Genomic DNA, 21,438 nt, shown 5'->3' with positions numbered 1-21,438 from the left:
ACCCATCCGTACGCACACCATTTTAGAAAGAAGATCTACTATAAACCAACAAAATAGGCAATCCAACTTCAACATCACCTTCGCTCACCACACAAACAATATATAATAGAAGAGTGATGTAGACAAAAGCACAAGGTAATTTTCGTTTCCTTCCGGTCTTCTCAACGGAGTAATCCGAAACATAGCTCATCGAAATTTCGAAGCCGGTGCAATATCTTTTAATACTGTGCTTCCAACAAGATATCTTGTCCAGAATTTCCCCTTTTTGTCTCTTCGTAAAATACAGAACCACCTGTTACTGACCGCTAAAGCGCTTTAATATTATTTATCCTGGAATATTGCAGTTATTATCTTCGTAATAGATGTTAATCGGCAATATGGGTGCGAAAACCATTCTCTCTCTCCGTTGTCGTACGAAAAGGAAGAAAAAGGTGAAAACGAAAGTCCTGCTGGCCATTTTACCGCCAAAAAATAAAAGACCGTAGGGACACTAGGTAGAGATTTTGTTGTTCAAACTTGGTGGCTATACTTTTATCAAATCAAATATTATATGATAAGTAATTGAGTACTAACTTATAAATGTCCAGTGCACGTGCAAAGAATTCAACAGCATATCTCACTTTGCTCTATCCCTTCCTTAGTCTTAGTTTTGAACTAGATCAAGTACCTACTTTTTATTGTATTGCTTTGACCAAAATCGGGTCAAATTTTAAAACTTTGACCATCAATAACTTCTAAAATATTTATTTTGTAAATCTAAAAATATAATATTATAAAACTATTTTTCAAGATAAATTTTATGTTTCGAAAGTAAATATTTTAGAAACTATTGATGGTCAAAATTTTAAAAATTTGATTGGATTTTGATCAAAGCTATATATTTAAAACCAGAGGGAGTAGCAAAGAGTCAAGATATGGTCATTAGCACTACACTAACCTGCAGTTCGTTTAACATGAGTATTATATTGCAACGAGCAACCCACAAATACATCATCGAGCCTAAAGGTTGGAACATGGATCTGATACGTAACATAACTTGATAAGAAAAAGGAAGTGGTTCCAGCCTCTGCATCGTTTGATACATACAACCTTGTTCATTATCCGCTCTCTGTAGTAATTTAGTTGTTTCTTGTGAAATTTTCTTCCACCGATAGACTGGATTTTTTCATCGATCTATTTCTAATGCGGCACTAGTAAAGCTCGTTGTGTCGTGTGCTTGATCGGGAGCTTGGCTGCCTACATGATCTCGGCCATGCAGCTATCACAGGCCTGCAGTACTGCATGAGGTAAGGTCCTACTCAAATCTTCTCTACGATTGTAGAGACGGAGAAAAGCGTAGCATCAATCCACATCTTGGCTGCACGATGTGTTGATCTTTGAATTTGAAAGGCAGCTAGTAGCCTGGTCCATTGGCCTTCTTGTCGAGCGAATTGACAAAGTGTCTATGCTTGTTTCAAGGCAAACAAAGAGAAAGAAAGGCAAGTTTGCTACTCATCCCTTGGCGTGGTGTTGCAATCCATCCCCCGTACAAAAGGAGGAAGCAGTGGAGGTAATGAGATACCCACAAATTAGGCCAAAATTTAGCAATGTGTAATTTGTGTAATTGCATTGTGAAATCTCAGTATCTACTTTTTTTAAAAAAAGAGAGAGAGAGAGAGATATTTTTCTCCTTTTTATAGAAAAAATCTTATTGGTTTTCAAAACTACTTTCCTATACTAATAAGGGTATTTAGAATTAGAAATTTTCTAAAGCAAATGTAATATCGAAAGGAGATAAAATCCTATCGAGATGGCCTAACATCACCATCTCCAAACGCGCCTACTTTAGTGCTGAACGAACATGAAATTTCAAGGAAAGTACCATTAAACCAAATTATTTGCCGCATGGACTTTTATTCTATTCTTAGAGTCTAGTATGGAAACGTAATATTTGTGTCATTATGATTGACTGAAATTCTTACGATTAGCAATGTAATAAATTATCCAACTAATCGTTCATGTATTTTTTTCTTCACGCTTATGTTCCACTGAATGATAAAATATGACGATGTGGCGCTTTCTAGTGCTATCTTTTGTGTCCAGCTTGTCCGAATTTAAGAGTAGCAAAGCTTAGATTGTCAATAGAATTAGTTTTGTCATGAGAAATCCAACAGCGATACCTTGCAACTTTTCTGATAAATGATATTCTCCAGAACATGCAGATGCTATTGTTGTTTAAATAGCTACGAAATATAGTTGGGAACCGGCCGGCAGAAAAACTAGTAGACCAGTAAAAGTGATGTGCATAATTGGAAATTTTAGGTTTATGTCACGGGCTCAATTGCCGTTTCGGTTTTTACCATTGTATTTTAAATTATTAGGTTCATGCTCTACTAATAGGCACGTTTGGACCGAAAAACTTGTTCGGTTTATGCCACTAGTATGATCTAACTAGCGGCATGAGCCTAACAAGTTTTGAAACTAGTAGTATGAATCGAATAATTAAAAAATAATGATAAAAACTCAAATTACAATTGACACGATAGCATAAATCTAAATTTCTCATAGATAAATTAGGCACCAGCATATGCATGTGCATTCACGCAATGTCGTGCCACCTAGATGCAAGCTAGCCAAGCAAGAGAGGAGCCTCCTCCTCCTGGCCCCAAAAATAGTGACCTTCGGTTCATCGTGGGCCATGAGATGAGCTCAATAATTCAATGAGCATAGCATGCACGCATATGCCTTTCATCGATACCCTACCATGCCTGGTGTCGCCTTGATGCTTATCTGAAAAACTTGCGAGCCTACCATTACACAAGGTTGCTCTCAGCTGCCTAATCATGCATATACAATGGACCTTTCTAACTGTCACCAAGTCATTTTCAATTGATTGGCAGTCAAGGTTGTCACTTCGAATCTTTGATGAAACCAAAATCTTTGGCCTCTGATTTAGCCATTTTAAAAGTGCATGCCCTGCAAAATAAAAATACTAGTGTAGAATTTGCATGGTTCACATGATTACTAAGTTTAAGTGTAGAAAGAAAATGTCCTAAAAAAATGTTGAAAGAAGAATGATGACAAGATCTAAAGAACGAAAGAAAATATACTGGGCAAATGGGAGTAAAGTGACTACATACTTTTATCTTTTTATGCAAATAATGCATGCAATTTGTACATCCATGGATTTTTCAGGCATCACATCTGCGCCCATACAAGATCACCGACTTTTGGCCATAAAGTATCCCTGGATGGAAACCCATTTCTCCTGCTTCTAGATCAGCCCGATAGATTATGGCAGGCCTGCAAATCTGATGTCATGACCAATGCCATCATCCTTTAGACTCTAGAAAATTAAATAAATATTTTGAGAAAACTAGAAATAAATTTACAGGAAGTGGGTAGTTTATCGAATGGCAAAAAGTGTTAAGTGGCTTGCTTGGTTTGATGCCCAAGAGTGCCACCTGTTGCCTCATCAAAATTTTGCAACTTCGATCGGTTTTGGTCACCGTTGTTCCAATGCGCAAATTTTGGTAAAGCAGCCCCTTATTTGGCCACTCATTCACTTTGAATCCAAAGTTTAGTTAAAACCTGGGCACTAATTCGGTGGCCCAGCCCGATTTCGGCACGGCTTTCATGTGCTACATTTGAGCACAAACCAAACAAGCCAAAATACCTCATAAAAAGATGACCATCTTTTTTTTTTTTAAAGAGAGAGCTTTATTAACCCTCGGTATTACATCGAGTGATACAACACCAGAGTGTCTTCCCGAACTCTGCATAGCTAAGATGTACATAGCCAAAACAAAAAACCAAAGTGGCAAAGCCAAAAAGGAAGTCAACAAGCTAGAATGAAAACTTAGACACGATTATTAAGGTTGGCTTCAATGTGTATCCTAGACTGTCATCCAAACCAGCTGAAGAGCTCTTGAAACACTCGCTCCAAACATGTTGTCGCTGTAGTAAGCAGCACGCGATGCTCGTGCCAGTGCAACATAGACCACGAGCGGAGCCAGTGTATACGTGTAAAAATAACATGCAATGGAGAAATATATTTCTTCTTGTTAAAGACAATATCATTTCTGCATAGCCATATGGACCAACAAAAAGTGGTTGCTATCGTCAATATATTAGCTTTCAAATTTTTACTAATACCTTGAAGCTAATTCCTAAACATATTCGGTGTACTTTATGGTGGGCAAAGATTTGATGCCACATAAACTATGAACCATACAGAACGGACGAAACGATAATCATAAAAGAGGTGCTTAATTGTCTCATTTTTTAACAAAAGCAATAATTATGATTCCCTACGTATTATCTTTTAATCAGGTTATCTTTTGTTAAAAGAAATCCTTTCTGAAGGTATCAGAGAAAAATCTTTATTTTTAACGGTAATTTAAGCTTTCATATTGGGTTGTTTAAGATTGGTTCGTCACCTCGCACAAGAACCTTATAAAAGGAGTTGATGGAAAATATTTCGGACTGAGTTAAGCTCCATCGAAATTCGTCATGTTCATGTTGACCATCTTTTTTTGTACAAATGATGAAATAATAATATATCCCTTTGTGCATTATTGAGCTTCCAACTGAACAAATTGGAATTGTGTGATAAAAAGCATCAGTCAGTGGATACCTCTCTCCAAAAACTGGCAATGTGGAACTTTGCATGGTTGATATCTTTACCTGAATGCACATCAACTTGGCATGGATGTACTTATCATATTTCTAGGCTCCATTCCACTAGGCTGTGCAGGGAAGAGTTCAATTCCAGATTTGCTCTTGGGATGCAGCTTGGATAACTTCTTGTTTCTCTAACTATTCCTGCCTAATTTAGTACATAAAGGTACATACCAACTTGCCATATTTCATATGTCAGCTCAGGAAAAATTTCAGCCAAATACACCTTTGCCTTGCTGCATCTCAGCTAAGCATGTCACTCTCCATGTTGCGTTTTGGGAACACTGAATAGGATCATGAATGAATGATTGAAATATGCAACTGTCCTGATTATTTTTTCATCTATTTATTTTTTAAAACTTTGCAGAACTTGTTTAGAGTGAAAAGGCTAGATTCAGGTTAGTGAACCACTTGTCTGTTCAAATTATATGCCTTTTGAGATTCGTAACTTAAAAAGAAGTGCAAGCGCAATTTTTTTCCTATCAGCAAGCTGATCGGTGCTCTGATCCCATACCGACACGCGAAAATTCGGTCCGTATCGACGTCGGATGACTTGCTCGATCTTGCTTTGATCATAGCGATCAGGAAAAAAACAGGATTGCTCCTGTGAGGAAAGCAAATCAAGGCTGTTCTGAACATTCATTCAGTAATACCATTCTGTACCAGACCATGCATGTCCATGAGCTCCTTGTCTTTGGCGCACTGCTCAGCCTGGCCGGCCGCCTCCATCGTCGGAGCTGCACCCTGAACCCTGGAATTGCACCTGCTCCCCGTCAGCTTGGAACGTGATCTCCTCGAACCGGCCGTGCAGCTCCGCGCACCGGCAGCCACGCCGCGCCGCCGCCGACATGTAGTCGTCGAGCGAGCCGCTGGAGGACGCGCTGGACCGGCAGTTCTGGCAATAGCTAGCGCCTGACGCGTCCGGAGCATCGGCGTTGCCGCCGCCGCCGCCGTCGTCGTCGTCCATGCCAGGACCTGGCCTCCAGTGTGGCAGCAGCGCACCGACCTCGCCGTCGATCATCTCGGCGATGCGGGTCACCTCGTGGTCGGTGATGTCCAGCTCCGCAACCATCTCGGTGGCGACGCTCAGCGCGGTGTCGGCCTCGACGTCGAACGGGAAGTGGATGTTTCGGACTCGCCCTGTGTCATCACCTGTGCGGCCTTTGTCGGCGATGCGCAGCCGGAGGAAGATGCTCCCATCCCCCATTATCTTCCCCTTGATTGTGATGTACACACCAGCAATGTGCTCATCTTCATGCTCATTGAACAACTGGTCGATGCCATGGAACATGCTCCCTTCATCATCCTCGGAATCCCATCTGTCGCCGTCTTTGACGACGGCACCGCCATTGGACACCCCGTTGCTCGCCGTGGAGCCGTTGCTGCCGGCATGGTGGTGGTCCAGGCAATCAGGCTGGTGCAGGTAATTGTACATCGCTCTGTAGTCCCCAACTCCATAACAGAAGCAATCGTCTTCAATCTGCAGGAAAAGATCGTTGAGCAGCTCGATCGCTGTTGGCCGCCGCGACGCCGGCGCCAAGCACTTGTCGATGAACCGCCGCACCGCGGGATCTTTCACCTTGTGCAAAGCCGCCGGCTTTATACCCTGACCAGAGGCAGCATAAACGCTACTATGAATCTATGATCAATCGATCGATCAAACAAAGAAAAAGATTCAGAAATGTTAATCGAAGAACTCGAATCAGAAATCAATCACACAGGCAAAGATCGTACGGAGGTGACTTTCTTGTAGATTTGCACGGGGTGTGCGCACTCGCTGTAGGGGTACTCGAGGGTGAACATCTCTAGGACGCACATGCCGAAGGAGTAGACGTCGGCGAGCTCGTCGTATGCCTCCGCGTACACCTCCGGCGCCATGAACTCCGGCGTGCCTGCAGGCCGCCGAGCGCAAGAACACACCTCCGGCCATCAGAAAGATTTCACCTAAAAGGCATAAGCTCGTAGGTTGGTTACCTACCTACGCAGTGGGCGGCGTGGGGCGAGGTGCGGCGGCGGACGGCGGCGAGGCCGAGGTCGCCGATCTTGACCTGGCCCTGGCTGCCGTTGACGAAGATGTTATCGCACTTGAGGTCCCGGTGGATGATGCCGTGGCTGTGCAGGTACGCGAGGCCTTCCAGGATTTGCCGGCACCAGTGCTTGATCGCCGCCGCGCTGACTCTCCGGTGCTTCTGCCGGTACCTGTCATGCCGCACCCGCCATTGGCACCACCGCGATCAAACCAAGAAACGCACGGTCGATAAGCTAGGCGAGCTTACTGCCGGAGTGTGCCGGAGGTGAAGAGCTCGGTGACGAAGTTGACGGCACGGCGTGGGGCGTCGACCCAGGAGGCGTGGAGGCGCATGACGGCGCGGTGGCGGAGGGACTTGAGCAGGTGGATCTCACTGTAGAGGCGCTCCAGCTCGCCGGGGCTACGCAGGAAGTCGTGCAGCTGCACCTGGTTCCACGCCACCTCCATGCCCCGGTGCTCATCGAACCCCCTGTACCTGATCACGACCATCAACACGCACAAGAAAAGAGAAGAAGAAATCAATCACACAACCAAACATCGATGCTAACTACTAGTAGTTTGGATCGGAGGAAAGGCTCAAAGAGATCAAATTTAACATCAAAGAGGAGTTGTGATAATCTTACACAGTCTTTGAGGAGCCCTTGCCAAGAATCTCATCGTACTGCAGTAGCGCAAACAGGGGAGGAGAGCAAAAAACGAAAGAACAGTATGAGAGTTTGGTGAAGAAGATGAACTGATCAAGAACGACCAAGGCAGTATGCCAGGATCATGACAAAGACGACGAGGATGAGAAGATGATTGAACTGATGGCGAAGAAGAAGAAGAAGAACATCTCAGCTTACCCTGCCATATCTCCCTGAATGATCAACCTCTGCATACCCAAGGTCAGGGAAGAACCTGTCACCACCATCATCACCATTGCTCTGCACATGCAGAGCTCCCATCATCCTCTGCCGCACTGCACTTCGCTGCACCTCCACCTTCAGATCACACACAAGCAAATAACCATAGCCTCACTTGCTCAAACATTTCCTGCATTTATTCCAGCTCCTCCCAACTATGCATGCATGAACCTCAAATCTCTCTCTCTCTCTCTCTCTCTCTCTCGTACAGGTGAGAAAGAGGCTGCGTGGCATGCAGTGTGGGATCTCGAGGGCAGGAGAGTTGCTCGGCTTAAATATATGAGTATATCTTGGGTAAGATGATCAGTACTCTCTTCTTCTGCAATAAATATCATTTTAGATATTGATACAGGCCAAAATGATTAGTACTCTCTAATTTTAACTACTATCTTTTGTTTTAATATATCAATTAAATATAGTAAAAATATAAAATAGTTGACTACATACAACTTTGCTATTATGTTATAAAAGTATTTTCAAGTATCAAACTCAATAGATGAAAATTAATTTGTAACCAAATTTTAAAATAGTTGACTATACACAACTCAAAACAACATTTATTTTGGATTGAATGGAGTACTTATGATTTGTGGAGGCAGAGGCGCCGCGGCGCTACCTAGGAAGAAGATTGGCTTGGACCCTCTGAAGATGAAGATGGTAAGATGGTCGGCGCCGGGCGTAGAATCCTGGAGCTGAGGAATTAGGACAGGGGGAATCTAACTGTGATCGGATCAGTTATATAATAAGCTTGGGAGTAGATTTCCATGGTCAGCTGCACACAAATTCAGTTTTTTATTTACCAAAGGGTAAAGATTTGTTACATCCGTGAGTAGATTTTTGGGTCTACCAAGGCTCTCCTGTGCATGTAGACTCGTAAGATGGCAAGATAGAACACCTGTTCAGGTTTGCCTTTTGACACGGTTGAGCAACCAAGGTCATTCCAACAAATAATATGCTTGTCTTCGTGGCAAAACGTGAAGAAAAAGTCCAGATGTTGGCTCCGTTTCTTTCTGTTTGTTCATGGGCATAGTAATCACGGTGACGGCAGGAATTATGAAAATTGACCCGAGTACCTGACGGCTAAGGATAATATATTGGTAAAATTAGATACATACCATCATAAAAGTGTTTATATTAAAAAAAATTATTGGCTGTGAGGAAAACAAAAGGGATCAAGTCCTATATGTCATCCTTACACTGATAGTATTTTTCAACTTTTATAATCTATATTGATCACTTTCTATTTTGCTTCGTACATGAAATGTCATAAAGAAACAACCATAGGTCTCTAAACTTGTCTGGTTATCTCATCTACCTCCTGATTTTTTGCCAGTATCGATAACGGCGATCTCCTCGAGCATCGTTCTCCTCTTTAGAGACATTATCTTGGCATCTCTCCACTCCCCTCCCCTAGAACTTCCAAGTGAAAACCTAGTTCGGGCAACTTGACGGGTGATGGCGGCGACTCGACGTCGTATCCTCCTTGAACGTGTCGCCCTGGAGGTCCACTTATCACACCACAGTGTCCTTGGCTTAATGGTGGCTTCGTTGGTTTCGCTTTGGACTAGCGCTTCTTCTATAGGTTTTACCCCTACGTCATCGATTCATGCCGCCTCTTCATTCTTGATTGGTGCTTCACAATAACGTTTTGTTCCAATGCACACTCCTCCGAAGCGACGCGTTGCTGACTTGTGTGACAGAGAGGTGCAGTGTGAGAGTAGGGCTCCGCTGACCAAGTTGTATGGGAGTCAGTTATTTGGTTGGTTAGCGCGCGAGTTAAGTTGGGTTGGACTTATCTGTTGTCTGGTTGTGCCATTTGGTGTGGACGTTATCTATTTGAGTTGAGTTTGTGTTGTCATCTCGGGGTTGTCTGATGACTTTCTTTTAAACCGCGCAGTTGTGAGGTTTTTAGACCCGTTTTTCCTCGTAAACTAGGTCGATTCTCTTCTTCTATAAAAAATATCGGTACTGCCCTTGCCGCCCTTTCGAGAGAGAGAAAACAATTGCGCTAGTTCAAGGTGTCGAGGAAGTAAGAGGATGTGTTTTTTAGATGCCTGATTTATTTATTTATTTTTCAGGCGACGACTGTGAGCATTTGGATGGGTATCTAATGGCTCACAGTCGTCTTCAACCTCATGCCGCCCGCGCCCGACGCCTGCCATCCTCCTCCGGTGACGGACCCATCGTTGCATCCGCAGCCGTCATCCCTCCCTCGCTAACATCTCATTTCCCGCTCCTGCCTCGGTCCCGCCCACCGGTCGTCCTCTGCCACCCGCGGCCGACAGCAGGACCCGCCGCCCCTCCCTAGAGCCCGTCTCCTTCTCCGGGCCAGCCTACCTCCCCCAGAGCTTCCTCCGCCAGAATTCACTGCCGGGAACCAGAATCTTAACCCCGCCGTCGCTAATTCGTCGTATGAAACACTTCCTAATTTTCAGGCATCTGAAATTTAGGAAGTGTGAGGAAGTAAACTGTACGCGGAGGGATCTAGCTGAGACAACTGTGCAAATAAGGGGCTAGTGTGAGGAACGGTGACATCCTAAGAGGGCAGGGTAAATTAGGACACTTAAAAAAACTAATGGCTCTAAAAACTTCATAAGATAAACCTATATCAATTTATATTTAAATGTACTCTAGATTTATCTAGTGTATCTACTCTAACATTCAAAAGGTTTACAACCTATTCTAGGAGGGTAAATTGTAAGTATGTAAATGCGGAAACGTAAATAAGGTAGAAAGAGCAAACTCAGTATAAGGGATTTTTATCCCGTGGTATCGGTGGCACGCAAGCCACCCCTAGTCCATGTTGGAGCTTAACAAAGGATATACTCCTGATCGCCAAGACTCTTCCGTCACTACTCTTGAGCTCCTAAGCAATCAAGGTAAGGCCCCAAGCACGATGAGCCATCAAGGCAATATCTCACCACTAACCTATCTTCCGATCACTTGTATTCCGTCTTCACTTCGGAGTTTTAGCCACCAAGGCAAAGGCCTCCGTGTCCCCGTACATGCTTCTTGCCGCCACTTCATACTAAGTCGGAGGGTTGACAAGCTTAGCCACCAAAGCTCAAGGTGTCAACGAGTCACCAAGACTCCAAGACGTCGGTGTACCTCTCAGTATAATGTTATATCACTCCTTTATCTATTCTCTAGGTTATAGCACCTAGCAACACTTCTCTCTAGACCTATAAGTACTAATCACTCTCTAATCTTGTGCTTAATCACCTTAGATGATCACTTTTAGCACTTTGATGGCTTGGATGTCTTCTCAAATGTATATGGACTTATCTAGACTCCAGCACCTTCAAATGGCCGAGTAGGTGAGTATTTATATCTTCAACCTTGTGGGCTAGTCATTGCTCCAACAGCTCAACTTTACTATGAACACCGGATATTCTGGCAGTTACAATGATACAAGTACCGGAACATCCGGTTTGTACAACCTCATAAACTAGCCGTTAGAATCTCACTCAGAACCATTGTGAACACCGGATATTTCAGTGTAACTGCAACTTTATCATCGGACTATCCAGTGAGTTGTCTTGAGCCAACCGAGCCACTTCTCTCTGTGCATTAGTCCGATATGTAGACCCTCTAATCACCGAACCTTTCGGTGTGTTGACCTTCATCTTCTACTGAGGTTTTGATATCTTGGTGAAAAACATCCGGTATGTTAACTTCTTCATCACCGGACTATTCGGTGAGTTGAAATCTTTCCTTCCCTTATTTGCACAGCTTCTGTAAAATACTTCTGTGTAGGCATCTGGTGTGTAGCACTCTAATCATCGGACCATCCGGTGAGTATAACACACCCATGAGGAATACTCCGGTGTGTACAATGTCTTGAGCACCGGACCATCCGGTGTAGTTATTTTCTTGAGACTTGTCCAATTTAGTCCGAAATTTGTTACAGCTTCGATGACTTCTTCATGTATTATATCTATGAGACCTATTAACATATATACTTGATAATCATATTAGTCTCATTAGCTATATTAACATTAATCACTAAAATCATATATATAGCCTAATAGGGTCATTCACTATAACTAGAAAAATAAATTGCAAGTTTTAGGACTTAGGTGTGAGAATGGTACAAATTTAGAGGCCTATGGTGCAATTTTCTACCAAAAAAAGGACTATAGCGCATGACGATAATTCATGGGGTAATTTACTAGATACCATCGCAAATCATAAAAGTTAGAAAATACCACCGGTGATCTTAAGTCCACATGTTGTCCTCACACCGATAGTAATTTTTAATATAGTTACTTTTATGATGGTATACTTCTAATTTTGTGATAATTCATTAGACATTTGTTAGTTTTTCCCTTCGCGAGATTCAAATGACGGTATCTGTTGACAGGGATGACAGCTCCTAGACATTGTTTAACTTTTCCTTTTGTTTTGAAGGAAAACAGTGTTTAACTCGGCTTAGGGCATGTTTGGAAGCAGGCCTTGTCTGGGATGCTTTCAAACAAGGCCTTGTCTGCTTCCAAACAAGGCCTAAGGCCTGCAGTGACCCATGAATTACGCGGTGCATCTTCAGCTTACATATGTGAGCAATCTTCTTACACCAGCCTCACAACGAGGGGTACAGATTTATGCAGTGTCAGGGATTTTCTCAAATAGGTTTGAATATAGAAGGCTGAAAACATGCAATATAATAGCAAAATCTTTTAATAACCTCTTAGATCTCCAGATACATTAGCCAGCGATTCCTGATACCACGGAATCTGTTATGGTAACAAACACGTGAACTACTGCATAAACGCACGATCCAAAATTACGCACTGTAAATTATCTTCCTCCCGTCGAACCACATCCATTTCTTATCATGTTTCGCCTGTACGGTTGCAGCTACGATCTGAGCCTTCTGCGGAGGCTGAAAGGTGCCCGTGACATCACTTCTTTGCCTGCCTTCTTGCTGCCCCAAGTAAGAGGACCTTTCCGACCAGGCCGGTGTTGAGCACAAAAACCGCGGCCACTGCACCACCAACCATCACCCATTTCCAGTCGAAACCATGTTGAACTGACCTGGAGCTGTCATCTTCATCACTGAATTTATCTGCTCTGGAGAGTTCTTGATCCAGGAGACCATTTGAGCCAGCAATGGATATCTTGGTGGTCACTCGAGCCATGATGGTGCTGTGCGACAGGGTGTTCTCTGTTTTTCTCATTTGCTGATAGGCTCTAAACCCGGACTGCAGCTTCTTTACAGCACCCCACATGCCGTGCCGAACACCAACCTTGGCAACATCTTTTGGTATGCCCATATCCTCATAGTGAACCAAAGTCACTTCACAAGCGGATTGCTGGCCATCTTGTTTGGGCGATTGAACTGCATTTCACAAACAGATATATGAATAAAGCATCAAGGTTTGAGCATTTGCATTCATGCATCATTGAAAACTTGCAGCATTCAGAATGAACACAATTCAAGGTGCCATAATGATAGTACGAAAAAGAGTTACCAGCTCTGATGCGCCAACTTGAAAAGTACAACTCCACACGCCTTGGTTTTTCTTTCTTGGGCAAAGATGGATAAGGAACGCCCTGCAAATGGAGGTTGTTGAGCACTCACAAGTCACAACAAACATATATGCCCTTACATAGGATAGGCTGTTGATGAACATTTTCTACAGACAGTAGTACTAACATATTAAAATCACTGTGAAGCTTCTCCTGATTACGCAAGCATGTTAGACAAGGAGGTGCTTGGCTCTATGAGCAGAGGGCGAGGGTTTGATCCCAGCAAGATGTGTGTGAGAATTCTCTAATAATAGTTAAAAATAAGATGTTTGTCACTTGCCAGTATGTTGGTTCAATCTTTGACTCGCATCAGTTAGATTTTCTATGCCTTCAATACTATAGGGTATGCGCTCCAATCAGCTACTCTAAGAAGTAGATGACCAAGTGAAATGTTCTATTCATGTGATACAAGCCCATCTTTTGTTTCCTATTAGTCTATCACATACCAAAAAAAAAAAGAACATTGCCATTAAGGAATATTCATCTCTTCCTAGACCTAGAAACCTTGTAACCTGATATCTCACAAAAGATGCTGACGAAATTATGAAAGCAGTTTAGTTATAAAAAAATGCTGATATATAATAACTTCAACAGGCATCATGCTGACAGATCATAAAATGGTTTAATATCTGAACCCCTACCTTTGGGAAAAGATTATTACTGTTTTCATGTTTTGTGGATCGAAAAAAAAAATATCATAACTATCATTCTTTGGGAAAGGGGGTGTTTATATTGGGTCTAGATCAATTACAAACTGCTGCTGAAAACTTTCTAAGCTGAAACAGTACAGAAGTGAAGAACAAGCCTATATATATATTTAATAGAGTAGATAATGGAGGGAACATAAAATCACATGAGTAAAAGTATCTATTCAGAAAAGCTTTTTGCATATATATACCTTTGTAACACAATAGTAAGTCTTCCCAAATTCCCATATGCGCCCTCCAAAGATGTATTCACGGTCACTGCAAAAGAATGGGAACTGGAAAGCAAACAACATGTTGGTATTGTGAAGTTCAACATGAAGGTACACAAGGCACAACAGAAGCTAGCCAAACCTTTTTTATCCAGTGGACAATCGTGGTTCCATTCTGAGAGAACTCATCCAAAGTTTTAGAGTATGCAAGCATGGGATCCCACTTTAGACGAAAATCACCATCCCAGAAGAAATCTCTAACCAGTTCAGGAGTAGCATCCTCAAAAATGGTGCGGCTGCAATACATTATAGGTCCCACCTAAGAGATTTAAGAATAAACTTAGTAGATGTATACAAAGCTATATGATAAAACATTTAGTCATGATACAGATTTTACTGTAATTTTCTAATTTTTATGTCAAATTATGTAGGTTCAGTAACCAAAAAAAAAAATAAAGGTGATCAAATTATGTAGTCTTGGAGTTCTTGTTTGTGTTCAAAAGCTAATACACCACCTCTCATTCTACTTCTTGGTTCCTCAATCATTTTACAATATACTATGTTCTCCATCTGCTTTTCTTTCAGATCATGCAGATTCAGTACAGAAGTAGCTAGAATCTAACAGAAACTAATAAACAGATTGACAGTGTGTATAATGCTGAAGGCCAATGAACTGATAATATTAGCATGAGGGAAAGGACATGACTTGATTTTTAAAATTAAAATCCTCATCCTTCGTCTATTTATTTAACACCTAGAATTATCCTTTACATTTAGAAACCAATTTGTTTATACACCACCTCTCATTTTGTGGTGCCTGTAACCTTTTATAAAATCTTACAACCCCACTGGCAAAACTAACCTCAGGCTCACGCCTCCAGGCCTTGTAGGTCATGTTGGAAGCTGTGCGCTCCATCAAATGCTGCCATGTTGTATCCCCACTCTCCTTGTTATCTAAAAGTTGCAGGAGATGTTCTAGGTCCTTCTCAGTGACAATATCATGCTCCCCATCAAAAATTGTCCTACCATTCAAGAAAAATAATGAACTTAACAAATTTTTCATTGCAGAAAGCTAAATCAGAATTTTTTATTTTACAAGATGGGACTTCCTATTGCATTCATATGTGGAAAGCACGAGTTGTGTGTTTTTGTGCTATTTGTATCTATTGTAACAAAATAACAAATTAATTAATTAAAACATCGCAAAACAAGAACCAACAAAGTCATGATAAATCCCAAACAGCAGTTAAGTTTAAGTTGCAAATCCTTCTTAGAGCATCCCCAACCATTTTCCTTTCATTTCGTTCTCTTTCTAATTCTCTTACATGTTCCTATTCCCTTTATTTTCCCTCATCTCCAACAGCTTTCCTTCGAAGAGATTCATAAAAGGAAAGGAGAGAGAATCCCGTTCTAGAGGGAATGACCTTGGGAATCCCTTCGTGAAAGGAACCGTGAAGAAAAACCATTGAAGCGCTGAAGGGAAGGAAAATCCCTTCGCGAAAGGATTCTGGGTCGCGAAGGGAATCCGTTGGGCATGGTCTTACAAATCTAACCAATCATTAAAACCCCACAATACACCAGGCAAGTTTTCACCGATCCGATAAATCCACAAACTGTATCATTTAGCACCTATACACTCTCAGATCAGCTGCAACCAACATGTCATCAATTCAAAATGCAGAAACGCATTCCAGTCCAATCTCACCCTGTCAACTCTATTACTCCATCATCAATTCAGTTAAAATGCAATAATCTCACATAAGAAATGATCAAATATCCTAAACCACTTCCGACATTTGTCATCGCACAATAAATTGCAAGGAACATTGAATTTAGTTCCAAACTGATGAGCACGCCTTGTCTACAGCAGATACCCTCAACAAGGCAAATGCTACCACCAACCCACAGCCAGCCCGCAGTCATAGACAGATTCAACCCCAACACCCTCCTCACCTGCCATCAACGCAATCCCCGGCGGCCTCATCCTCGGGGGAGACTTTATCCTGGCTCTTGCCTCGTCGTCGGCGGAAGGCGGAGGAGAGCAGCCTGGGCGCGACGGAGCAGGCGGAGAGCGCGGTGCAGGCGAGCCAGAGCCGGCGAGCGCCGAGCCCGGGGGGCACCCAGAGGATGCGGAGGCGGCTGCGGAAGCCGAGGAAGAGCAGCCCCGTCCAGCGCGGGCGCCAGGACCAGCCGACGACGAGCCCGATCATGACCGCCGCCCAGATCGGCACCGCGCACAGTAGCACGTCCACCGCCATCTCTGCCACCGCCGGCCGCCGCAGCAGCCCCACCGCCTCCTCGCACCACCCCGCCATTGCTGGCCGCTAGGGCTCCAAGCTTCTTCCGTCCCTCTTTCACAATTTCTTTTTCCTCCCAAAAAAAATAGAGGAGAGGGAAAGAGGAGACCCGAGCCGAGAGGGGAATCTTCTATGGAGGAGGCGTCGGTGATGCTGACCAGTGTGGGCCCACCTGTCGGCGGCAGCAGGAGGGGATATACGGTTGGTGAGGTGGGCTCACGTGTCATTAGGTGAGGGGCGGGCCGTATATGCCTCGGTTGAGGGTTTGAAAAATCGTTGAAAATCACTTGATATTCGTGAATATCGTCTAATTCGATCGGTCTTGTATTTAGAAATCGATTGATTTTTTAATTTGAATTTAAAAGATTTTTAAAAATTATAAAAAAATCTAAAAATACTAGAGACAATTCTAAGGTCTTATATGAAAAAAAATCAAAAATAATGTCGATACATCATATTTTATGGAGAAAAAGTTTAAAAAAACAAAAAAAAATACTAAAATGGATCGTATGAATATGATGATTTAGCTCATCATGTTAAGGAAAAGCTTTATGTGCTGACATATTTTTTATGTAAGACGTATCTTAAAAATATCTTTAAAATTGGTTTCACTTTACTTATTAATTTCTCCATAATTTTTTATAAAGTTCATAAACATAAAGTGAACATGTTAATAAATAACATTGCAATTAAATTTTTTATGTCTACCATTATTTTTCCTATATAAAACATAGTATAAGTAAATTAATAAAAGTGATTTCACTAATTTTAGAGATGTGACAGGTTAGTTATGAATTAATCTAGTTACAATATATTTACATAATTATGCATGTTACAATAACTATTTTGTGAGTTCATGTATTTTTAAAAGATATAGGTCATATTTGTTTCAGCTTATTGCTGACTTCTGTTTCTTATAAGATAAAAACTGAAACATATAGGTTGTCTTATTATTGGTTTTAAAAAGCTGAAAAGCTGGTTTTTAATGAAATAAACTAAAAGCTAATAAGCTGATTAAGAGTGATTTTTCTAGTTTTTGGTGTGCTAAGAACCTAAAAAATTCTCATAAAAGCCAACAACCAAAAACTAAAAGTTATAAATAGTTTTCAACAAAAACCCTTAAATTTCAGCTATGCCAAATAGGACCGTAGGATCATGTAAAAAGACTAATAAAATTGGTTTCGTGATTTTTGGATTAGCAAAGAATTAACTATGCATTTAACCAGATTTAGCGAATACATTTTCTCACAGAAAATATACAACTTTTTTATGAGTTTAAATACTTTTATCATGTAGATCATGTTACAAGGAAACCAACAAAATTTGTTTTATTTGATTTGAAGCTCAGATGAATTAGTTATCGATTTTATAAGATTGGGCTTTTTTTGTTATTCTTGAACTTGAACGGTTTTTGATAAAACCGAGAGGTTTTCGATTGAATTCGAGCAGTTTTTTATCATAAACGAAATGCGAAAAATACGGTCGATTTTCAATGGAATTCGAGTGGTTTTCAGCTCAAATCAAGCGGTTACCAAATCATCAATTCAGTCAGTTTTTGCTTCTGATTTACAAATTTGACCGAGTGAATTTGAGTGAATTCTCACCGAATTTTGAGCAGTTTTCACGATATTTGTGAATTTTGGAAAATTGTCAAGTAGTAATTTCTGGATCTCAAATGATTTTGTTAACCCTGCTCGGGACATAGGTTGCCAGGCGAGCTATGGCACAGGCATGTTTATCTTTATCCACCGTGGATTAACTTGGGTTGTTTGGTTTAACGACCTGTTTATTTTTGGCCCACACCTATCCGTCAAACCTGGCCAAGCCAATTAGTTAGCAGAGGAATCAATCTGTTGAGAAACCGTTACTACCGGGCATAGTCTAGCAATTTCTCTAGAACAATTGCAAAAGGTGACACAAGCGTAGGGGAAAAACTGTCTATTCTTTATTCATCTATGTTTACAATGAGGTGTGTTGTCCCGTATATATAGTGCCAAAAACCCTTAAGAGATAGAATCGAATCTTTCAAGAGATCGAGACAGGCCCACATTCGGTTATGAAACTCCAGGTTTCCTAACACTCCCCCTTGTGCACTTCTTGCGAAATGCATATGTCTCATCAAAACTCCCCAAAAACCCAATGGGAAAAATTGGGAGAAAGAGTATATAGCTCGCGATATGGTTACACGAATTACCTCGTTAAAAACCTTAACATGAGAAACTTCAAGAAAACTCATCTAAGGGAAAAAGAGTACAATCCACCCAAAATACTTCATATAATCTTCATGATTAACTTTGGACACTTAATCTTCTTGACTAAAATTTAATTCTTAATATCGGTATATGTGAAAATTCTCCCCCTGAAATATGCAACTCTCTAAGCATCATCATCCCAATGCCACAGACACATCTTTCAAAACTAGATCCAGGGAGAGATTTAGTGAATAAATCTGCAAGATTTTCACATGACTTTATATGCATTACCTTTATTTCATTCATTTTATGCAATTCATGAGCATAAAAGAACTTGGGGTTGATATGTTTCGTTAAGTTGCTTTTCACATATTCCGACTGCACTTGTGCAACACATGCAGCATTATCTTCATAGATAATGGTAGGGGTGTTAGTAGTATTCAAACCACATGACTACTGGATATGATTGATCACTCTTCTAAGCCATGCGCATTCCCGTGCGGCTTCATATAAAGCTATTATTTCTGAGTGGTTCGTCGAACTAGATACAAGACTTTGCTTCGATGATTTTCAGGATATTGCAGTTCCACCACATAAGAAAACATAGCCAGTCTGTGATTTCGCTGTATGCGGGTCTGACAGGTACTCAACATTTGCGTATCCAACCAGACTTAGATCCTGATTCTTTCTGTAGAACAGGCCTAGATCTTTGCTACCTTGCAAGTAGCGCAGAATATCCTTCAAGCCCTTCCAATACCTTTTAGTGGGCTCTACACTGTATCATGCAAGTAGGTTTACTGCAAACGCTATGTCTGGCATGGTGCAATTAGCCAGATACATCAGCGCGCCTATTGCACTTAAATATGGGAATTCCGGTCCCAATACTTCCTCCCCCTCTTCTCTAGGTCTATAGGGATCTTGATCTTTTTGTAATGACCTTCCGACCATGGGGGTTTTAACAGGAAATGATTTTTCAAAACCAAACCTGTCGGTGTATCAGGAACCGGGGGTCCCCGAATCCCGAGGCCAGGCCAGCCATCCGCCACATGGCGCCATCCCGCGGGGTCTCTCCTGCAAGATGAGAAAAGATCAAGTTCTGAGAGAAAGGCACTTGGGGCCACAGTCAGTGGCCCCTGAGTACCCCAGCTCCCAGATGATCCATGAAATCTAAGTACCGGGAAGAAAGTGCTCGGGAAGAAAGTGCTCGGGAAGGTATACGGTAGCCCCCGAGCACCCTAGTCCCCCGACGATCAGGAGAGTTAAGAACCGGGAGAAACATGCCCTGGGCCGCCGACAGTGGCCCCTGGGCACCCAAGTATCCCGAGGACTCACCGAAGGAAGTTCCGGGAGAGAGTGCTTGGGGCTGCGTGCAGCGGCCCCCGAGCACTCGGTTCCCCGAGGATCCGTACAAGTGTGCCCAGGAGAGAGTGCTCGGGGGAGGTGACAGTACCCCCCAGCACTCGGTCCTCCGAGGACAAGAAAGGGCGTTCTCGGGAGAGAGTGCTCGGGGAGGTGAACAGTGCCCCCGAGCACTCGGTACCCCGACGACCCAGAAAGGCCCCCGAGGGGCCCACCGATGAGGTGTCAACCAGTCAAAGGCCCGAGGCCACATTGAATGAGCGTGCGTGGCCTGTCACCTCCAACTGCTCCCGCCGCGCTCAGTGTCAGTTCCTGCCATGTTCTGGCAGAGAGGCGTGGGGTTATTAATTGCACGGGTCCCGTCCCGTGCCATCCGGCTTGTCTCAGGATAACATCGTAAGAACCAAGGCGTTCCGTCTGCCGCGCTACTGTGGCAGGGGAACAAGACAGGGCGGGCACGCCGGGTCGCTCTGCGGCTGCCCGGTGGGCCCTCTCCACGGCGCCTGTTGCAAGGGCATTTATTGTGACGGATGACCGGGCGTGTGCCGTATTTTCCACCCCCGGTCACTTCGCCCAGAGGAAATTATGACGCCCTTTCCATTTATGGTGTCTCGGAACTCGTGCCCCCCTCCCGTTCGGGGCACGTTGCGGCCGCCGGATACTTAAAGCAGCCGGCGGCACAAAAGAAATAGGACAAGAGAGAGCATAGCTGAAGAGGACGGTTGAGAGGCAACGAATAGACAAGAACACAGCACAAGAGAAACACGGCCGAGAAGCGAGCAGCATGAGATAGGCCGAAGAACAAGGAGCCCCAGGCTCTTACATAGATCAAGATTCTTGTAACCAGCAACATCCTTGAGGGACTTCCTCAGGATAGTTATAGTATCCATACAGGAGTAGGGTATTACGCCCCCGTTCGGTATGGCCGATCACCCCGCCAGTACTGCAGGCATGGGGCGACTACCCTTGGTAGTGTCCCCCATCATCTGCAATGTAAGGGTCGGCCAGGTGCTGATCGACGGGGGCGCAGGCCTCAACCTCCTCTCCAAGGAGGCCTTCGAGAAGCTGCAGGTGCCCTCTAGGCGCCTAAAGTCGTCGCTTCCGTTCTACGGGGTGACACCCGGGCACTCCCTGCCCCTCGGGCAGGTTGAGCTGCCCGTGACTTTCGGGAGTCAGGATAACTTCCGCACGGAGAGCGACCTCTTCGACGTCATGGAGCTCCCCCTCCCCTACAACGCCATCCTTGGGCGCCCGGCGCTCGCTAGGTTCATGATGGCTACGCACTATGCGTACCTCACGGTCAAGATGCCGGGCCCAGCAGGCCCCATCTCCGTGACCGCTGACGCCGGTGGTGCTGTCTCCTGCGCCGAGCAGTCATACCTGGCCTTGGTCTCAGCTCAGGCCGAGGTCGAAGGCTGTCCAGGGGGCCCGGGACCCTCTTCATCCAAACCCCGACTCGCCGCCGATGCCTCCGTTCCTACGAAGGAGGTCGTGGTGGGCGAAGATGCCTCCCAGGTCATCCGAATCGGCGGTGACCTGGACGGCAAATAGGAAA

The 21,438-nt window shown here is 43.4% G+C and overlaps 2 protein-coding genes across 2 annotated transcripts; both read right to left on the bottom strand.

The window, feature by feature from the left end:
* Positions 1-5,058: 5,058 nt before the first annotated feature.
* LOC133893180 (probable serine/threonine-protein kinase WNK3) lies at positions 5,059-7,885 on the bottom strand. Its single transcript, XM_062334153.1, has 6 exons — positions 7,531-7,885; positions 7,312-7,349; positions 6,936-7,163; positions 6,638-6,858; positions 6,394-6,551; positions 5,059-6,265 (listed from the first exon to the last, which is right to left on the bottom strand). The coding sequence occupies exons 1-6, from the start codon at positions 7,633-7,635 to the stop codon at positions 5,366-5,368; spliced, it is 1,650 nt and encodes a 549-aa protein (XP_062190137.1). The 5' UTR covers positions 7,636-7,885; the 3' UTR covers positions 5,059-5,365.
* A 4,366-nt stretch (positions 7,886-12,251) lies between these two features.
* LOC133892884 (uncharacterized) lies at positions 12,252-16,437 on the bottom strand. Its single transcript, XM_062333871.1, has 6 exons — positions 15,989-16,437; positions 14,898-15,057; positions 14,178-14,354; positions 14,018-14,101; positions 13,062-13,143; positions 12,252-12,928 (listed from the first exon to the last, which is right to left on the bottom strand). The coding sequence occupies exons 1-6, from the start codon at positions 16,348-16,350 to the stop codon at positions 12,492-12,494; spliced, it is 1,302 nt and encodes a 433-aa protein (XP_062189855.1). The 5' UTR covers positions 16,351-16,437; the 3' UTR covers positions 12,252-12,491.
* Positions 16,438-21,438: the final 5,001 nt, after the last annotated feature.

This window comes from Phragmites australis, chromosome 15 (assembly GCF_958298935.1).
Source record: "Phragmites australis chromosome 15, lpPhrAust1.1, whole genome shotgun sequence".
NCBI lineage: Eukaryota > Viridiplantae > Streptophyta > Magnoliopsida > Poales > Poaceae > Phragmites > Phragmites australis.
This window is presented reverse-complemented; position numbering and strand designations above follow the sequence as displayed.